The 20,812-nt window shown below is 37.6% G+C and overlaps 2 protein-coding genes across 3 annotated transcripts; both read right to left on the bottom strand.

Annotated features, from left to right (window-relative positions):
• Positions 1–280: 280 nt before the first annotated feature.
• Positions 281–4,134, bottom strand: si:ch211-122f10.4 (cathepsin A-like). The gene is made up of 11 exons (XM_052603221.1): positions 3,859–4,134; positions 3,285–3,396; positions 2,987–3,124; positions 2,745–2,906; positions 2,306–2,397; positions 2,102–2,186; positions 1,873–2,013; positions 1,658–1,794; positions 1,392–1,554; positions 1,215–1,304; positions 281–976 (listed from the first exon to the last, which is right to left on the bottom strand). The coding sequence occupies exons 1-11, from the start codon at positions 4,026–4,028 to the stop codon at positions 893–895; spliced, it is 1,374 nt and encodes a 457-aa protein (XP_052459181.1). The 5' UTR covers positions 4,029–4,134; the 3' UTR covers positions 281–892.
• Positions 4,135–5,644: 1,510 nt separating this feature from the next.
• On the bottom strand, positions 5,645–20,631 carry LOC128017743 (putative sodium-coupled neutral amino acid transporter 7). Of its 2 annotated transcripts, none has more exons than XM_052603219.1 (12): positions 20,447–20,631; positions 11,514–11,983; positions 11,152–11,205; positions 10,774–10,918; positions 10,555–10,699; positions 10,281–10,379; positions 10,133–10,190; positions 9,482–9,596; positions 9,223–9,370; positions 8,935–9,134; positions 8,783–8,834; positions 5,645–7,018 (listed from the first exon to the last, which is right to left on the bottom strand). In XM_052603219.1, exons 2-12 carry the CDS (start codon positions 11,775–11,777, stop codon positions 6,913–6,915), a joined length of 1,386 nt encoding a protein of 461 aa, XP_052459179.1. In that variant the 5' UTR covers positions 11,778–11,983; positions 20,447–20,631; the 3' UTR covers positions 5,645–6,912. The 2 variants fall into 2 exon arrangements, with proteins under 2 accessions (XP_052459179.1, XP_052459180.1); XM_052603220.1 differs by having other exon boundaries at positions 11,514–11,810.
• Positions 20,632–20,812: the final 181 nt, after the last annotated feature.

Here is a 20,812-nt window from a genome sequence, read left to right as displayed (position 1 = left end):
CCTACTGTACATTTTTGATAACAGACGTACTGCTATTGAACTCTCCTGTTACCAGCTCCATATCCAGCAGCCCCACCTTTGATGTCTTAAATTTCTGTTTCTATATATACACTCTACCACACATATTATGTCCATGTCCTCACACAACAGGGGAATTACTTAAATCAGTCGATTTTCAGTTTTCACGCCAGTTCACCTAGAAGCTGTTGTTGTTCAAACAGTTGCCATATCATAAGCCAGATCATAGTCTTAACGAATACAGATATACACAGACAAAACACACAAAAAAAGCTTTTTTATTTCTTGGTTTATATTGATTATTCTGATTCCAGTATCTTTGGTCAAACGAAGTGTTATCTGCTCCTCAGAGGATTTGCCAATCAGACAGGATTGTAAACCATTTATAACCATAAATCCAAATAATTAAGAACAGTACAAATTTGTTTCAATGTTGAGTGTGTCAAGGGCAGGAACCAAATGAAGACTATACATATATTTGTCCTCAGTACATCTCACCATGTATTCAATGAAGCGGTAGATCCCTTAACAGTAACTCATGATTTAAGGACAAAAAAAGCATTTTAAAACCATGTGATATTCATTAATACATTTAAAAAAACATATCTATAATTGGGATAATGTGATTATGATCAACATGACTGTGAAAAAATGTACTTAAAGAGATTCAAGCAATTCAAAAATAAAAAGCACTTCAAAATTCCCAAAACATATGCAAACCCATATACACCCACCAGTCCCTGAGAAAATTACTGTGCAGCTTCATCTCACATTTCAACAGTTTTCTTAAAAATCACACTTTCTTGAAGTCTCTTCAAGACCACTTTTAAAAATCAGATCTAGTGCTTTAAGACAGGACATGGTCTGGAGAAGTTCAATAAGGCTTATTGGACAGGAAACTCTGTAGCATCTGGAGAGATGGACCAGGAGCCCACTGAGGAACCATGTGACCTGCACCCTGGAGGAGCAGAGATGTATGTCTTGCCTTAGTACTATAAAAATTCTAACTCATAAAACACACACACACACAGTTCAAAAGTCTGAAGTCAGTAAGATTTTTCTGTAATATAGTAATGTATTGCAATAATTCTCTTATGCTTACCAAAGCTGCATTTTTTTAAGGTATATCATGGCAATAAAAATTAATTACCCCTTGCAAAAAAACAAGACAGACTGCATGGATGCCTGAAACGTACCTTGACTGTGAGGAAAGTGATGTTGCCAAACTGCTGGTAGAATCCAGCAATCTGGTTATCATAAATCCAGGGTTTGTATTGAGTGCTTGCCTTTAAGAAGAAGAGAAACTCAACATTAAACCCAGAAGGGGTTACAAATTCTGCAGAGCTTCACGTCTCAGACAACACAGGACTTACCTTCTGTCCAAGCTGCTCAACAAACCACTGGTCCCCCAGGAAATTACAAGCCATATCGGTATCTCCATTATAGACCAAAGCTCTCAGACCCAAAGCCAGCAGCTTCTCATAGACATCCTTCACAGTTTCGTAAATGGTGTGATACTGGTTTCCCACAACGTCACTGGATAAAAAAAAAAAAAAAGAAGAAGAAAGAACTCTGTATGCACACATGCGCTCATGCATACACACACTGATTCAGCATGTGGGGACAGGGGTCAGTTTACCTGCAGATGTCCCATGGTGGGAGTACATCAGGAATGTGCAGTGCCTTCCTCACATCTCCTCGGTTGAGCCAGTTCATCTGAGCGGTACTGTTGATGCATGGAGGCACTCCCTGAACATTAGGAGTACTTCCTACTAACTAAACAAACAAAAGAAAACATTTCTCCTTTATCTACTTTATTAAAGTGGATTGGAAGAATATTGGAACAAGGCTCACCTTATTAGCTGCCCAATGCCTCCTGAAGTTTCTGAAAAGATGCATCATGGCTCTCTGATATGTGACACCACCAGCACAGTCAAGATACAGCGCGTATGCATTCAACCCAGAGTTATAGACTATATTAAACGCATGCGAAACCTGCAAAAGACAGAAGACCAGTCACCTTAAATAACCATTGGCAAGGTTGTACAACGGTTGCAGGCTTGTGTGGATGCATTTAAGTTACCATAACAGAGCAGGACTCTTTAGAATTGTTGTAGAAATTACAGACTCCATTTTGACAGCAGTTGTCATTCAGATCCTTCCAAAGCCTACAAGCAAAATAATGTACAACAAAAAAAAAACATTTAAAAACAAACATTTAATCTAAATATTAATTGTCAGTATTTCAATATGATTGGGCAAATATAGAAGTAATGATTTAGCTTACTGTTCTCCAAACAGGCCGTGATAGTTGCCAAAGTAGACTAGTGATTGGTCATTTAGTGCAAAGCTACTAATGCCATTTCCCACAGCAAAGCCCTGCAGAAGCAAACAAATAAATTATTAAAATTGAGACGGACAGAGTGTTGTCTTTGAACTTCCATTTTCCGAGCTCTATAGCATCGCTGTTGAGTAATGAGCTGGTGAAGTGGAGTTATTAAAGTTATCATGTGCATTGTAATGTTCGAAGCTAATGTTATAATGAATGTCTGTAGATTGGGAATGTTTTAAATTCATAAAACCTTACCTTCATGCTGTGGAAATACAAATGCAAGACAGAAGACAACAGGCCCAGTGCTGAAAAGGGGCTAAGCTACATAAGGTCCATACGGTGTATTTTAATAATAAATGACATTTTAAAAATGAAACAAGCACATTAAACCTACCTTAAAGTTCACTTTAAGCTGACCTCCAGTGGCAACTCTCAGACTGAGTGTGGGTGCGTAGATGCCTCCATAACTCTCACCAAAAATGAAAAACTCATTCTGGGTGAAATTTGGGAATTTGATGAAAAAGCTTTGTAAAGCCAGGTAGTTGTTATTTGCCACCTAAAGAAAAAGTACACATTAAGGCAATACAACGGCTGGCTTTAAAGGCTATAAGTGTCTATGAATGTGTAGACGTTTACCTCATCATCATCGGTCTGATATTTTTGGTCATCGGAGTAGGAATAACCCACTCCAGCAGGCGACTCAAGATAAAGAACATTGGCGATTTTGTTCCAGCTGAACTCGTTCTCATAAAGTGTGGCTCCATTATCATTGACCTATGGACACGCAGAACAAACAAAATGTTTATTGAGACATTTATGGTTTTGTGTTGTGCGGAAAAACAATTCAGACCTCAATGGATGAAATTACATAAATTATTTCTCCCCTCTATAATCTTTTCAGCACTTTAAGATTAAATCAGAAGTAAAAGCATACATGAAAGGGGCCATTCTCTGACAGAAACCCATCCAAAGAGCTGCAACCTGGCCCTCCGTTCAGCCACAGCACGACTGGGTCCTTGAGCGGGTCCCTCTGAGACGTCACAAACCTGTAAAATAAACACAATAATGAATAGGCTACACAAAACATTGTGTTACTGAAGAGACTCAGAGGAAATCTACTTCCACAGTACTACTAGCACTCACAATAACAATTCAGTACAACAAATTATAGTTTTATACAATAACAAAATGTAATACAATGTTTTTCTAGACAGGAACCATATCTATGAATATTGTCCTAGCTTATATCACAGTACTTCAAAGGACCAGGATATCCGCAACATATATATATATATATATATATATATATATATATATATATATATATATATATAATTGAAGTACATATATACAGAAGATTTTTTTAAACGCTTTTTGCATTTAACACATCTTAGTTTTTTTTTAATTCGGCGTGAATGCGGAAACGCCATTCGCCTAAACATCCTCAACATAAACAAATTGGTGCATTTTCTCATGCAACTTTAAAACAAAAGACTAATAAAACTCACCAATAATGCAAAAACTTGCCAGAACTGGCCTTCAGATATCCTGACCACTGGCGGTAATTGGGTTTGAAAGACATGCCTGGCAGATCCAGCACTTCATCTGGATCATACACGCCGCTCGCCACAAGCACACAGACGGACAGAAGAAAGAACAAGACACGCAGAGAAGACATTTCACAGTCTGATGGACATGGACCCGTGCACAAAACTTCAAGACCCCTGCGACCCTGCGGATTGAGCGTCCCTTTTTCAGACGGTCATATGACTTTTACAGTCGTCAGGTGATATTGACAAACTTGACTCCGCCCAAAATACCCGGCGGTCTCTGAAAACTGCCACCTTCTCGTTCTGTTATTCTTTCAGATTTTATAATCAGATTAAGGTTCATCAAAGCAAATAGCATAGCAGATTCATTCAGAACACACAATAAATAAATAAATAAATACAGAAGAGCATGCACACACACACACTCCGTTTTACCGGTAATTTTCAACACACATTAAACATTTTTACGTTTGCGAACATTTTTGCTAAATGTTGAAGAATTTTTATAAAGTAATATTGATTAATGTACAGATGTACTCATCTTAAAACAGTACTTCAATCCCAGATTTTGTTCACCTAAACAGCACATTACGCAAATTGAAATGTGCAGAATTGGTGCAAGCTGCTGTCCCACAACCCAAAAAACATTTACTGTAAAAAAAAAAAAAAGCATTTAAATATCAAATCTTAGATGTTTACTAATATCTTTCTATTATCTACTGAAACACACAAAAATATTTTAAATACCAGTAAGCATAATAGTTATTAAATTGTCGTTTTTTGTTCCTTTAATTGGTGGGTGGCTGTCCCAAACCCTAACCCTAAATTTCAATTTATGAAAATCTTAAAATAATTTTAGCATTTTATTCCATTGTTGTTTTAAAATATATATATACATATATATTTATTTTTTAAAGTGAAGTTAAAATATATTTATTTTATATTTTCCTTTTAAATTATGAAACTTTATGACAAATAATGTGTCCCATATTTTCAAGTCAGTACCGATGTTTTAGTCCATTGGCTGAGACTACACTCCTACATTTATGATCAGTAATTATTAATGTGTCCCTCTCTCTCATACCAATGGTGAGTAGAATTTCCCATAATTTTTACATAAATGTGCTCAAAAGTCTGAAAATCTGTGTGTAACTTTAAGGAACGTCACTACCAAACACATTTTTGTACAATTAAGCACACTTTTTTGGGTGTTATTTCATAATATTTAGTTTTATTTGTCTGTGTACGATTATTGTTCAGAAATGTTCAGAACATGTACTGATTAGCATCTTTGAGCTGGGCTCAAAAGTAACCTATTCAAAATTGTCACTACCAAAACTGTCACGAACGAAACATGTCATCATTGTTTCGGTAGTGACAAAAGGGAACACAATCCTTTTAGTACAGTTATACAAATGTTTATTATTTTAGTATGTTCAAATTCAGTGATGTCATGTGGTCGCTACCAAAAACTTACTGTCAATACCGACAGTATTGATACATTTATTTATTTGTTTTGCTTTAATGGACCCCATTTCAAATTCCAATGCATTTCCAAAGAAATCTATTAATAAGTGCAGTACTATTTTTATCAACAGCGATGTTTAACTAGTTTTTTCCAATGTAGTGTTGTAAAGTTGAACAATATTTATAGTTCAGACATCCTAAATGACAAAACATGAACGGTGAAGACAAAATGATCAGTGAAAAAAAAGACGAGTTCTTTCCATCAGAAAGTCATCTGTAAAACACTAAATCTAACTGATCCTGAAGGAGTGTTTCAGAAGAGATTTTGAAAAACCCATCATGGCCCTGCCCCAAATGGCATGTGTGTGTCTTCAAATATACTAAATATTACTACTTTAAACTGAGCCTTCATTATGTAGCCAACAATTTAATTTGTGTACTAAAACGTTTTTTTGTACGTAGGTTGCATGGCATGAGTGTTTAACAGCATCTTCCAGTTTAAGAACAAAAAAAAAAGGATCACAATGGAGCACAGAAGCATTTTGTTGATTTTTCATTGAACAACCCTTTAGTGATTGCACTGAAACAGTAAACCATACAATAATACATGATTGTGTTAAAGCAAACATGCATCTAGTGTTACTGATTGAATCCTTGAGGATTTTTCATTTGTACGCACAGTAGATAACTGGAATGTGGTACAAAAGGGGTCACCGGCGCACCAATGTGACTGAGGATGTATTCACACCAGGAAAGTCCACTAGTTCACCTGCTTTGGTCCGGACCAAATAAAATGCTGATTTTTTTTTGTTTGGTTTGGTTAGCTTTCACACTGCCCTTATTGCAAGTGAACCAGAAAAAAAAAAAAACACACACACGTGCTTAAGGTCATCCGTACCAAAGTTCGTTTGGAAGCGGACCAAGAATACACCCTTACACAATTAAACTGTTTGGTTTCAGCTGGTAAACTGAATGATTCAAAGAAACTTACAATAGAAATTCTCACACTTACTTCAATACCAGAAGCCCCCCCACCCACCACTCAAAAAACAAAATAAACACAAAATAGTTCTTAAGTTCATCTAGTGATCGTTGTACTCATCAAATTAAAGTAAAAATCATTAATCAAGTATTTTCCGAAATACAGTTTAAATAATTGTCACTTCTGGTCTAAAGTGGTATACACACATACACACTATTAGTCTTCTCAGATCTCATGGAACAGTAGAATTACATACTTGTAAGTGCAAGTCATCAAGAAATAAGTTTGCAATACGATTCTAAGGGTAAACATTATGAACTCTGACCACATTTGCCACATCAAGTATATAAGGCCTCCATAAAATCAGTAAATATATACAAATTAAAAAAGGGAAAGTATAGCGTCCGTCACAGGGGTCCTTCGTTCACAAACAGCCATAATGCTGGATGATCCACTACATCAAGAGGAACAAACTTCTGTGGAACTGCTGTGCTTTACAATAGGAGACGTTTGCAACAGTCTCCTGGAGACATGATTTGGACAGTCATGGTTTTAGTTGGTCTCTATTGATTGATGATATCTTGGTAGATGGCATTTGAAGTCGTCTGGCCAAAGATGAAAGCACCGATCGTAACCATAACAACCCCATAGGCCACCATTCCCTTCCAACTATAGAGAAATAATTAGGTTATCAGTTTTATCACTGAATACACAAGTCTTTAGGCATTGCTGAATATTGTTTATAGGGATAGTTCACCCAATAAATTACAATTTGTCAATGTTTACTCACCCTCATATCATTCCATACCCATATATTACTTTCATTCGTCTTTGAAACAAAAAATTTTTTTTTATGAAACCTGAGAGATTTCTGTCTCTCCACTCAAAGTCCATTCCAAACAAAACGGACACTTCAAAAAGTTCACAAAGACATTGTATATGTAATTTCTATTAATTTTTAACATATAAACACTGATCAAAATGTATTGAGCAGAAGATCAAAAATCAATCAAGCATGAATGTTTGAATTTTCATTTTTACCATATTTGAAGTGCTTCATATGTGGATGGTGTCTCTTCAGGAGACTTGGTTGATTCATGTAGATTACTTTTATACAATTTCTACTTAAAGGGGGGGTGAAATGCTATTTCATGCATACTGAGTTTTTTACACTGTTAAAGAGTTGGATTCCCATGCTACACATGGACAAAGCTTCAAAAATTAAGTTGTACGTTTGAAGGAGTATTTTTGTTCCCAAAATACTCCTTCCGGTTTGTCACAAGTTTCGGAAAGTTTTTTTTCGAGTATGGCTCTGTGTGACGTTAGATGGAGCGGAATTTCCTTATATGGGTCCTGAGGGCACGTCTGCCGGAAGAGCGCACGCTCCCGTATAGCAGAGCACTGAGAGCACAACAGACTTCACTGATCAGAGCGAGAGCGTTGCCAAATGTCACAAAAGAAGTGTGTTTTTGGTTGCCAGGGCAAGACAACCCTGCACAGATTACCAAAAGAGAAACTGCATTAAGGGACCAGTGAATGGAGTTTATTTTTACAGAGCATCAACGGAGTTGTGCAAGTGTTTTTGTTTGTTCCCTGCATTTCGAAGATGCTTGTTTTACAAACAAGGCCCAGTTTGACGCCGGATTTGCACATCGTTTATTTCTTAAGTATAATGCAGTCCCAACGAAAAAGGGTCACGATCGTGTGTTGGAACCGCAGGCGGTGAGTAAAACTGCTTCAAATATCTCTGTGTTATTAACTTAGCTATCGGCGTGTAAGCACATCAAGTAAATAACATGCGATGTTGTCATCAAACTGCACTTTCCACATGTACAGCTTAAAAAAAAAAAAAAGACGACAAAGTGGAACTTAGTCATTTTCCAAAACCGCTAAGCAAATATATACAGTTTCAGTACATACCACATAGAGACTGATTGCTGATGCTGCTCTTGTTCAATTTCAGCCTCTGGATCTGATTCTGTATCATAAATAAACAGCTGAATCTGACTGTTAGCCGTGGTTTGTTTTGGTTGGTTTTGTCCTCACGGTGTCACAGCTTCCAGGCGTGCTCAACGCAAAAGCCTACTGGCGCTCGTGACTCTTTAGCTCCGCCCACACGTCACACCTCCAGTCGGTCGTGTTTTTCCGGGAATAATCGGTACAGACTATCTTTCTCTTATGAATATAATAAAACTAAAGACTTTTTGGAGTTATGAAGGATGCAGTACTACTCTATAGGTACTCAAGATTAACAGGATATTGAGTGAAAACGAGCATTTCACCCCCCTTTAAAAACTTTCTGAAGCATCACTGTCTTTCAGAAATTGTCTAAAAATCACTTCCTTTGTAAATTCTAACATGAACACAAATAGGGTGATTCGTTAATGATTACTTTTGGGTGAACCTTCCCTTTAATGAGTATTAAAAGTTTACCTGGCTGATCTGACATCATGCTCTGAGAGCTTTGCCTGAATCAAGCACAACCCTACAGACAAACATTACAAAAATATACGCAGTCACTGTTAGGAAAACCATGAATATGATACAAGCGAAAGAACAGTCTGAGAACCTTTTCAATTGAATACCTGGAAAAACAAAAATGAAGCATGCAGCCAAACCACCGATTAGTGAAATGACTCGTCCTATATCAGGAATGAAGAGAGCAAGAATCAGCGTGAGACAAAACCAGACGAGTGTCTGCAGTATCCTTCGTCTCCGTTCCCTGGCCACATCCGTCTCCACCTCCTCTCCTTTAAAACGCAACCACAAACCTTCCAGCACTGCCCTAAAGCACAAACACAGCACAGAAATACACTTTTTGACTATAGATATCCATCTTTTACACACATCTATAGTCCACAAAAGCCTGTTACCTTCCACAGAAGTGCAGGATTGGATATGAGGTAACTACACAGATGATGATAAAGGCTCGAGCAATGGCCACCGCAACGTCATTAGAAGGATATGACATCAACACATCCTGGCTGATGCTTGAGCCAAATGACAGGAAGCCACACACACCTGTGGAGAAAAACAAAACCAAACGGTACACAACCAGTTCATATTAGCAGCACAGATTGTTACCTGCCTGCTTTATCAGTCAAATATTTCCTCAAATTCAAGCTTCCACACCTGTCCCTGTATACACAAAGAGGCAGATGATCATGCTGACTGTAACAACTGACCACCAAGGCCGGATTTCAGGCCTCTTCATGCTGTTGAAAACAGGAACGCTGCTGACATGACACTGGGAAAACGAAAGTGAGGAGAATGATCGAGTTGCTGGATTTCAAAAGCCGTCATTGGCTCAGAAAGATATGCTACTTTAATGAATATTTTCATACAGCAAGGATGCATCAGACTGATCATATGTGACATTACAGACGTTTATAAGGTTACAAAAGATTTCTGTTTCACAGAAACGCTGTTCTTTCAAATGTTCTATTTATGAAAGAATCCTGACAAAAAAACCCTAACAATAATTCAACTTTGATAACATTAAGAAATGTTTCTCGAGCACCAGATCGGCATATCAGAGTGATTTCTGAAGGATCACGTGTCACTGCAGACTGAAGTAATGGCTTTTTAAAATTCAGCTCTGCCATCAAAGGAATAAACTATATTTGAAGGTATATTTAAGTACAAAATGGTTATTTTACATTGTAAAAATATTTCATTATATTTGTTTTCACTGTATTTTTGAGAAAAATAAATGCAGCCCTGGTGAGCAGAGAAAAAAAAAAAAAGAGATTTCATATATTATTTTTTTATTAGTAAACACACCTGGAAACCAAAGCAGATTGTGGGCATTGCATTGAACACATTGGTCCAGGAAGCAGGGCTGAAAGATAATAAACATTACAATATAATATTGATCGTAACCTCTTCTGTAATATATAACTCAAATAACTATTTTAGATGTACTTCTGACCTGACTGGGATGACTCCTGGAGAAACGTCTTTGTCGGGCCAGATGTATTTGATGATGATTATGATTGTCACATACCAGGTGCCAATTACACTCAGGGCGCTACAGATGAATCAGTACAAATATGCATGTATGATTTAACCAGCAAATACAGAGCAACATCAAAAGTGCAATTTAAGCGAAAACATTTCCATTAATCACAGCTGTGACATAACACTGCGCTACACAACAAAACAATAACTTAGTTAAAAATGTGGAAAAACACAAGACGTTTTACCTGGCATACTTCTGGAAGCCGATCTCTTTGGGTATGGACAGAGGCAGTATGATCAGCACTGAGGTCAAAGTGATGGTGAACTTACGATCCGTGTACCAGTGCAAACTAATTGCTTTCTCTGACTCGTGATTTATAGCGCCAATCACTGTAGAAGAAAGACAGGAATTAAGACTTCTCTCTTTAGACCATTTTGACATCCATATATTTGAACATACTTACGCTTGTCTAACTGATCTCCAATAATAATAAGGAAGGCTATGCAGGTGCCGAATGTGTAAACAGCAATGGCCAGCTCACATACGACACCCAGAACCTTCCCACACACTGCACGAATCACCTCCTGATACGTTGTTTCATTGCTCACCTAAAAAATGTGGAGTGTAAAGCAATGGATTTCAGCCTGTGTACTTCTGAGCTCCCCTATTGTCAAGATTGTGTGACTTTTTTAAAATTATAACCTTTGTAACAATGTTAAATGTCTTTACTGCAATGATTTAACAATAAAATGCTTTCTTAATTAAAAGTTGCAATTTTTCTTAAGAAGTTTGAATGGAAGTGCATATTCTTTTAATGTGTCTGATACAGATATTTGCTCACCTGAGAACAATAAGCCAAGATCACCAGCCCAGTGATGATAAAGACCATCATACACTGCAAAAGAAAAGATTAAAGTTGAATAAGGCTCATTTGGAATTTCACAGGATTTACAGTGGGGAAAATATTTATTTAATCACCTGCTGATTTTGTAAGTTTGCCCACTTAAAATGAAGGGTCTGTAATTTTTATGGTAGGTTTATTTTAACAGATAGAAACCGAATATCAACCAAAAAATCCAGAAAAAAAAAAAACATTATATAAAGGGTAGAAACTGATTTGCATTTCACTGAGTGTAATAAGTATTTGATCCCCTACCAAACCATGTATGGTTTAGTTTACAGTAGTTTGTAAGTGCATCTCACCATTTGCAGGGTCACTCCAGCTGTGATGCCTCCAGCCATGTTGAAAGCAGCAGGAAAATTAAGAAGTCCGGCTCCCAGAGCAGCATTCACCACAATAAAAACAGCCCCGAGTGATGAAGTCCCTCCCCTTCTTTCGTCTGATTGATTGGGTAGTTGGATGGAGTCCACACTGGGGCTCTGCAAGAGCCATGCTCTTTCACCAGCATCCTCACTGTATCCCCAGTCACCCGCTTCACTGTTAATCGCCCTGTCCGCCCTCGACATGACGCTTGCTTCTCTCACACACCCTCAGATAAACTTACAAGGGCACCATGGGGCAAACATAGAGGCAATCACTTGTGCTGTCAGTCAGAGCCGTCACCATTGAGGGGGATTAGCTGCACACACACACCTGGTCTAACACACATCTACAGGGTCAGTACAGTTACAGAGAGGCTGCCTTTTGTTCTGTGTTTTGTGATCAATGTCACCTGAAAAAAAAGAGGGAAAATTTGTGTTTTCACAAAATTGACAAACAGTTTATCAGCATTGTAAAATGACAGCGTGGTTTGCACTTTAGGATACATTTGAATTCACAGGACATGATTGTATTACTCAGCTGATCAAACTAAAATATTACAACAATTACAAATAACTGTTTTCTATTTCAATATATTTTATAATGTCATTTTACTCCAGTATTTAGTGTCACGTGATCCTTCAGAAATCATTCTAATATGCTTAAAACATAATGACTGATGAAAACAGTTGTGCTGCATATTTTTATGAAAACTATGATGCCCTTTTTCCAGGATTCTCTGATGATCATAAGGTTCAAAAGGCCAGCTTTTATACTATAGAGACTGTGTCTGTTCCACGAACTAGAAAATACAAAAAACGTCCAAACCAAGTTAAGGTTAACAATTTAATTGAGGTTCAACAAATAAAAAACAAATGCAATATGGATAAACAAATGATAAAGATTGGCTTATTGAATATCAGATCCATTTCTACGAAAACACTTTTTGTAAATAATATGATAACTGATCATAATATAGATGTGCTCTGCTTGACAGAAACCTGGCTAAAACCTGATGATTACATTATTTTAAATGAGTCCACCCCCCAAGATTATTGTTATAAACACGAGCCGCGTCTAAAAGGCAAAGGGGGAGGTGTTGCTTCAATTTATAATAACGTTTTCAGGATTTCTCAGAGGGCAGGCTTCAAGTATAACTCGTTTGAAGTAATGGTGCTTCATTTAACATTATCCAGAGAAACCAATGTTAATGATAAATCCCCTGTTATGTTTGTACTGGCTACTGTATACAGGCCACCAGGGCACCATACAGACTTTATTAAAGAGTTTGGTGATTTTACATCCGAGTTAGTTCTGGCTGCAGATAAAGTCTTAATAGTTGGTGATTTTAATATCCATGTCGATAATGAAAAAGATGTATTGGGATCAGCATTTATAGACATTCTGAACTCTATTGGTGTTAGACAACACGTTTCAGGACCTACTCATTGTCGAAATCATACTCTAGATTTAATACTGTCACATGGAATTGATGTTGATAGTGTTGAAATTATTCAGCCAAGTGATGATATCTCAGATCATTATTTAGTTCTGTGTAAACTTCATATAGCCAAAATTGTAAATTCTACTTCTTGTTACAAGTATCGAAGAACCATCACTTCTACCACAAAAGACAGCTTTTTAAGTTATCTTCCTGATGTATCCGAATTCCTTAGCATATCCAAAACCTCAGAACAACTTGATGATGTAACAGAAACTATGGACTCTCTCTTTTCTAGCACTTTAAATACAGTTGCTCCTTTACGCTTAAGAAAGGTTAAGGAAAACAGTTTGACACCATGGTATAATGAGCATTCTCGCACCCTAAAGAGAGCAGCCCGAAAAATGGAGCGCAGCTGGAGGAAAACAAAACTAGAGGTATTTCGTATTGCTTGGCGGGAAAGTAGCATATCCTACCGAAAAGCATTAAAAACTGCTAGATCTGATTACTTTTCTTCTCTTTTAGAAGAAAACAAACATAACCCCAGGTATTTATTCAATACAGTGGCTAAATTAACGAAAAATAAAGCCTCAACAAGTGTTGACATTTCCCAACACCACAGCAGTAATGACTTTATGAACTACTTTACTTCTAAAATCGATACTATTAGAGATAAAATTGCAACCATTCAGCCGTCAGCTACAGTTTCGCATCAGACAGTGCACTATAGACCCCCTGAGGAACAGTTCCACTCATTCTCTACTATAGGAGAGGAAGAATTGTATAAACTTGTTAAATCATCTAAACTTACAACATGTATGTTAGACCCTATACCATCTAAGCTCTTAAAAGAGGTGCTTCCAGAAGTCATAGGTCCTCTTCTGACTATTATTAATTCCTCATTGTTATTAGGACATGTCCCCAAAACCTTCAAACTGGCTGTTATTAAGCCTCTCATAAAAAAGCCACAACTTGACCCCAGAGAACTAGTTAATTATAGACCAATCTCGAATCTCCCTTTTCTGTCCAAGATACTAGAAAAGGTGGTATCCTCACAATTATATTCCTTCTTAGAGAAAAATGGTATATGTGAGGATTTCCAGTCAGGATATAGACCGTATCATAGTACTGAAACTGCTCTCCTTAGAGTTACAAATGATCTGCTCTTATCATCTGATCGTGGGTGTATCTCTCTATTAGTTTTATTGGATCTTAGTGCTGCGTTTGACACAATTGACCACAACATTCTTTTGCATAGACTTGAACACTTTGTTGGCATCAGTGGAAGTGCATTAGCATGGTTTAAATCGTACTTATATGACCGCCATCAGTTCGTAGCAGTGAATGAAGATGTATCATATCGATCACAAGTGCAGTATGGAGTACCTCAAGGCTCAGTTCTAGGGCCGCTACTCTTCACGCTTTATATGTTACCCTTGGGAGATATCATCAGGAAACATGGTGTTAGCTTTCCAGTGGTGTCAAAAGTATTGGCATTCATTACTCAAGTAGAAGTATAGATACTAGGGTTTAAAAAGACTTTTGTAGAAGTTGAAGTATCAACTCAAGCTTTTTACTCAAGTAAAAGTGTAAAAGTACTGGTTTAAAAAACTACTTAAAGTATAAAAGTAAAAGTAATGTAAGGAAAAAAAATGCCATTAAGAACAAAAGCTTGGGCCATGCCACAAGGGCCTATTGTGCACTACCCCACCTCCTCAAAAAAAAAAAATTTCTAAAGGCCGTAATGACTATAATGTTATATTAAAATGTTCATGTTGAAAAATTTGGGAGGCACTAGGCTACCTGTTTCAGCCACATATATGCCCATTGAAAATGAACTCATTTTAGTACAATGCAAATACATTAAAGAGCTAGAGATATGATGACTAGTTGCCAATAAGTATTGTTATGGTGCAAAAAGTCAAACTTCAGAGGCATGTCATCAATAACCTTGAATGGAATGTAAATGTACATCCAAGCTTAGCTGCAGGACTCTGTGAGGGCAATGGACAAGAACATTGGTGCAGGCTAAGAAACAATTACTCTTGTGTGGTTGACTATTTACAATAAATATTATAGTGCTGTCAAAATGAATGATTAATCTAAGTGATTATTCAAAAACTAAAAATGAAAAATAACTCATAATCCTGATACCTTCTTGATTGATAGCTTCTTGTATTCGGTACATACGTCTGCTATGTCCAGTGTTCGGAGGGTAACGAGTTACAAAGTTGATATAGAGCTTCACAGTCCCACCCACAGCCTGAGAGAGCTCTGGTGCCGGAAGTAAATTTCACATTCATTTCTCCCATTCACTTTCGGAAAAATCCGTATCTAAAGAGTTTTAAAGCATGTGTGAGGATAACCAGCTACGGCTGAACTCATAAGCATATAACATATCATTTCAAGTGAAAAAATTAAGACAAAATCCAAAAAAAGTCAAAGGTACAAGACTGTGTACATATTTTCATTTCGAGCGCAGGAACTACTCATCCCATAAACCACCGCGCCCCATTGAATTCGACTGAAGCCACAACTGCGAACGAGGCAACGAGCCTTTTGAGCGACATCCAAATCTGTTGACGGCCGCTCCCGCAAACTTTTTCCTCCAGTGAATTTTATTTTATATAGTGAATGTGCAGTAATAGCAGTTCTTTCAGTATTAATCGTGTAAATAAATAGTGTTTTATATATGTATTGTGTATTGATTTTTATTTTATCATCGTGTATTTTATATTGTGTGCGTGTGTGAAAGTGGTTAACGATAACGTCAGCAATGGTGCAGTGCTTTGTATCTGACTGCAATCACTGCTCAGTTGTCAACACATGTCGTTGCCATTACACAAATTTTCTGTAAATGCACAAAAAGGTATGTCTAGGCTAAATATTGTTTTGACAGTGGCATTATAAAATGCTTGATATGACTCATTTCATATGGAGGCTACAGTAGCCTAGCTAAAGTGGACGATAATGCTAACTAAAGTTACCAACCTCCCTGCAAAACTCTCAATGGCAGCCAAGGAGATCATGATTGCACTGATAAGTCTACCGTGCAAAAACGCAATACAGGTTTTTATTTTATTTTATTTTTTTATTAATGATATTCAGTCTTCACGGACCTTCGAGGGGTTTAACCAGACGGTTACACGAGCTCCACCAATCAGATGCATCACTGTGGGATTGTTCAGGATTGTGGGTAATGAAGTACTTAGCCAAGACATAGCGAATAAAAGGCATTTAGATCAAAACAAGGTTAGTGCCCCCATGATCTTTTTACGTTTATATGAGCCTATACTGTTGCTTAGTACAGCCGTAGCTGGTTTTAAGTCTACCATGTATGGTTAAGTTTTTATGGCTTATACCCCAAATGTCAATGCAGAAATTGCATTGAATTTTTAGTTCCGGCACCAGCTGTGGGTGGGACTGTGATGCTCTATAGCCTAGATATCACAACATTGTCATTTGCGTCATTAATCGCAAACGATAATTTATTAAAACGTCTCACTACCCAACTACCTACAGTAGCTTAATTTGTGGAGGACGAAGAGAAAGCACCCATTTGGCAAATGAGCCAGTAGTGAGAAATAAATAATAACTTTTAAGTAGGGTCCAGTGCCTTTTCAATACTTTTAAAATGGTACTGGCGCCTCAACGTGCCTGAACCGATACTAAAAAAAAAAAAAAAGAACTACAAAAAAAACTATGGATAACATTAAAGAACATTACAAATATTTAAAATAAATCCATAGCTTTCACCTTGGATGCTCTCATTTCCCAAGTTGTGCTTCCCTTAATCTAAGGCTAATAAATGTATTTCACAATCTGGGTCATTATTTAATACAAAAGTACACATAATATTTCTACTGTATCTCTGTCACTCACTCTGATATTTAGTTAAGATGAGTGCTGTCTGTCACTGTCTTAAATCAGTTCTGTGAATGACTGTATGCTCATTCTTTATAAAGTAGCAACAATCTCGTTTTTAAAATACAGTACTGTGCAAAAGTCTTATGGAAAAGAAAGAATAGTGTTTTCACCCCAAAAAAGGGTTTTAAGCCAGTTATTTATATCTTTTGCTGCAATGTGTCAGTAGGACAGTAGTTTGCCATTAATTTTAATAATAATTTAGTGCGATTTTGAATGCACAAGCAGTTTGACGATGGCAAAATGAATGTTTGGAATTGTAAACTGATATTTTATACTGACAGTGACACTCTACAGCAAAATATATAAATAACTGGCCGAACACCATTCTTTTAAGTGAAAATACTGCCTAAGACATTTGCACAGTAGTGTATGTACGTATGATTAAATGAGGTATATTTAAATAAGTGTAAGGAAACAGCTGTTTCGTGATTAGCGGTGACAAGCGAAAACTTTACACTAGGTGAGAAACCAACTGATCGTGACCTTTTGTAAACTGTATTTATGACAAAGAACTTCACAGATACAGATATTCTAACAATCTATCGGTAAACACACACCTTGTGTCCTCTGTCTCTGTTTGAGCTCGCGCTGCTCCACCGTGGTCGGCGGATTGAAGAGCGCGCTGAAAGACGGGAGGAGACCGTCACCGGACTGACGCCGGTTTCATTTGAAATTTAAGCGGACTGACTCTGAGGCGATCGGATACTACTGGTTCCAACCTACTTTTAAGAAATATATTTTTTGATAAACGAACCCAAAACTGTCTATGCAGTGTGATGTGACTTGTGTCATGTGCAGGTGTGATGGATCGCGTATGGACCAATAGGGTGTCGGAATGGTATATGTGTATACTTCTCATCCAACCACAATCAAATTCACTCCATCCTGATGGCGCGATTTATCTGGATAGGGTTTTTTTCTTTCTCTCTCTCTGAACGATAACAATCCGGTATGAAATAGCAGTAACGAAGCTATTTTTTTAAATGTAAGGAGTAGAAAGTACAGATACTTGCGTGAAAATGTAAGGAGTAGAAGTAAAAAGTCGGCTGAAAAATAATTACTCAAGTAAAGTATAGATACCCCAAATTTCTACTTAAGTACAGTAACGAAGTATTTGTACTTCGTTACTTGACACCTCTGTAGCTTTCACTGTTATGCTGATGATACGCAGCTCTATATTTCCTCGCAGCCCGGTGAAACACACCAATTTGAAAAACTAATGGAATGCATAGTCGATATAAAAAATTGGATGACGAGTAATTTCTTACTGCTAAATTCAGAAAAAACAGAGGTGTTAATCATAGGGCCTAAAAACTCTACTTGTAATAACCTAGAACACTGTCTAAGACTTGATGGTTGCTCTGTCAATTCTTCGTCATCAGTTAGGAACCTAGGTGTGCTACTTGATCGCAATCTTTCCTTAGAAAGCCACGTTTCTAGCATTTGTAAAACTGCATTTTTCCATCTCAAAAATATATCTAAATTACGGCCTATGCTCTCAATGTCAAATGCAGAAATGTTAATCCATGCATTTATGACTTCAAGGTTAGACTACTGTAATGCTTTATTGGGTGGTTGTTCTGCACGCTTGGTAAACAAACTACAGCTAGTCCAAAATGCAGCAGCAAGAGTTCTTACTAGAACCAGGAAGTATGACCATATTAGCCCGGTCCTGTCCACACTGCACTGGCTTCCTATCAAACATCGTATAGATTTTAAAATATTGCTTATTACTTATAAAGCCCTGAATGGTTTAGCACCTCAGTATTTGAATGAGCTCCTTTTACATTATACTCCTCTACGTCCGCTACGTTCTCAAAACTCAGGCAATTTGATAATACCTAGAATATCAAAATCAACTGCGGGCGGCAGATCCTTTTCCTATTTGGCGCCTAAACTCTGGAATAACCTACCTAACATTGTTCGGGAGGCAGACACACTCTTGCAGTTTAAATCTAGATTAAAGACCCATCTCTTTAACCTGGCATACACATAACATACTAATATGCTTTTAATATCCAAATCCGTTAAAGGATTTTTAGGCTGCATTAATTAGGTAAACTGGAACCGGAACACTTCACATAACACCGTACTTTCTACATCATTAGAAGAATGGCATCTACGCTAATATTTGTCTGTTTCTCTCTTGTTCCGAGGTCACCGTGGCCACCAGATCCAGTCTGTGTCCAGATCAGAGGGTCACTGCAGTCACCCGGATCCAGTACGTATCCAGACCAGATGGTGGATCAGCACCTAGAAAGGACCTCTACTGACCTGAAAGACAGCGGAGACCAGGACAACTAGAGCCCCAGATACAGATCCCCTGTAAAGACCTTGTCTCAGAGGAGCACCAGGACAAGACCACAGGAAACAGATGATTCTTCTGCACAATCTGACTTTGCTGCAGCCTGGAATTGAACTACTGGTTTCATCTGGTCAGAGGAGAACTGGCCCCCCAACTGAGCCTGGTTTCTCCCAAGGTTTTTTTCTCCATTCTGTCACCGATGGAGTTTCGGTTCCTTGCCGCTGTCGCCTCTGGCTTGCTTAGTTGGGGTCACTTCATCTACAGCGATATCGTTGACTTGATTGCAAATTAAAACAGACACTATTTCAACTGAACAGAGATGACATCAATGAATTCAATGATGAACTGCCTTTAACTATCATTTTGCATTATTGAGACACTGTTTTCCAAATGAATGTTGTTCAGTGCTTTGGCGCAATGTATTTTGTTTAAAGCACTATATAAATAAAGGTGATTGATTGATTGATTTGAAATAGAAATGTATTGTGTCCTTATAAATGTCTATACTGTCACTTTAATGCATCCTTGTTGATTAAAAGTATTAATTTCTTTTAAAACTATTTTTGGACAGTAGTGCATTTGCTACTGATATTTCAGAAAAATGTTTTCACAAACTGACTAAAACGATCGATCAGCATCATCATAAAACGACAGTCAGTGTGGTTCGCACTCTAGGACACGTGTGGAAGTCACGGGACACGAGTGTATTTCTCAGCTGGTCAGTACGCAGAAATTTCAGACAAGTGATGAGGAACTGAAACATGCTGTCCACAGGAGAAAAGAATGCAGCATTGTCTGAACCTTATCTTTAGAGCAGCTCGATTAAAAGCTGATCAGTAGTATTTTGAGCATCGAATATTTCTTCAAATCTTTATCCTAAATATCCCAGGAGGCACAAAAGACAGTGCTAGAAGTTTGTCAACATTATAGCAGTGACATTACCACAATGTAACGGGATTATCCTTAATTATCAGGCTCACTAACGAGATGGAATCAAAAGTCTAGGCAACTGACAGCGTCGTGATCAAACACTACTAGTCAAGACTTCTTTCATTCATAACCATGCTCTATATTTAATGCTCTAGGAGGATGAACTAATCAGAAAGACACAAAACATGCAATGACAAAGCCCGAATTTGATTCACACAGCAACACTTATTTAGCTAATAAAACTCTCCCGGTGTGATAAAATAGATGCTCACCTCATGTATATGTTCTTCGCTGACGCTGTACTGTGCCTAAGAGCACATGTGTGATGTTTTTCAGTGAGATAAAGATGCCCCTGCCGCCAAACACTGGGATCTGTGAGTTACTACTGTACTGTTCTGCTTACACAGCAGCAGGAGGTGTACTGTGTTCGGCTTGAAGCGGCGCTGCGCAGACCGATCAGTGCATGACATCAAAGTACCGCGAGAACGAATGGAACGCACGCGGAGCGTCTGCTCTCTTAGTAGCTCTCGCGGTACTTTGATGTCACGCACTGATCGTTCTGCCGAGCACTGAGAACTGGTACTACATCATTTCACGTAGACTTTTAGCTTAAGGTTAATGTAGTCGATTGTATTTTA

Source organism: Carassius gibelio, chromosome A7 (genome assembly GCF_023724105.1).
Source record: "Carassius gibelio isolate Cgi1373 ecotype wild population from Czech Republic chromosome A7, carGib1.2-hapl.c, whole genome shotgun sequence".
In the NCBI taxonomy this organism is placed as follows: Eukaryota; Metazoa; Chordata; class Actinopteri; order Cypriniformes; family Cyprinidae; genus Carassius; species Carassius gibelio.
The sequence above is the reverse complement of the archived record's forward strand: the minus strand, read 5'-3'. Positions and strand labels throughout refer to the sequence as shown.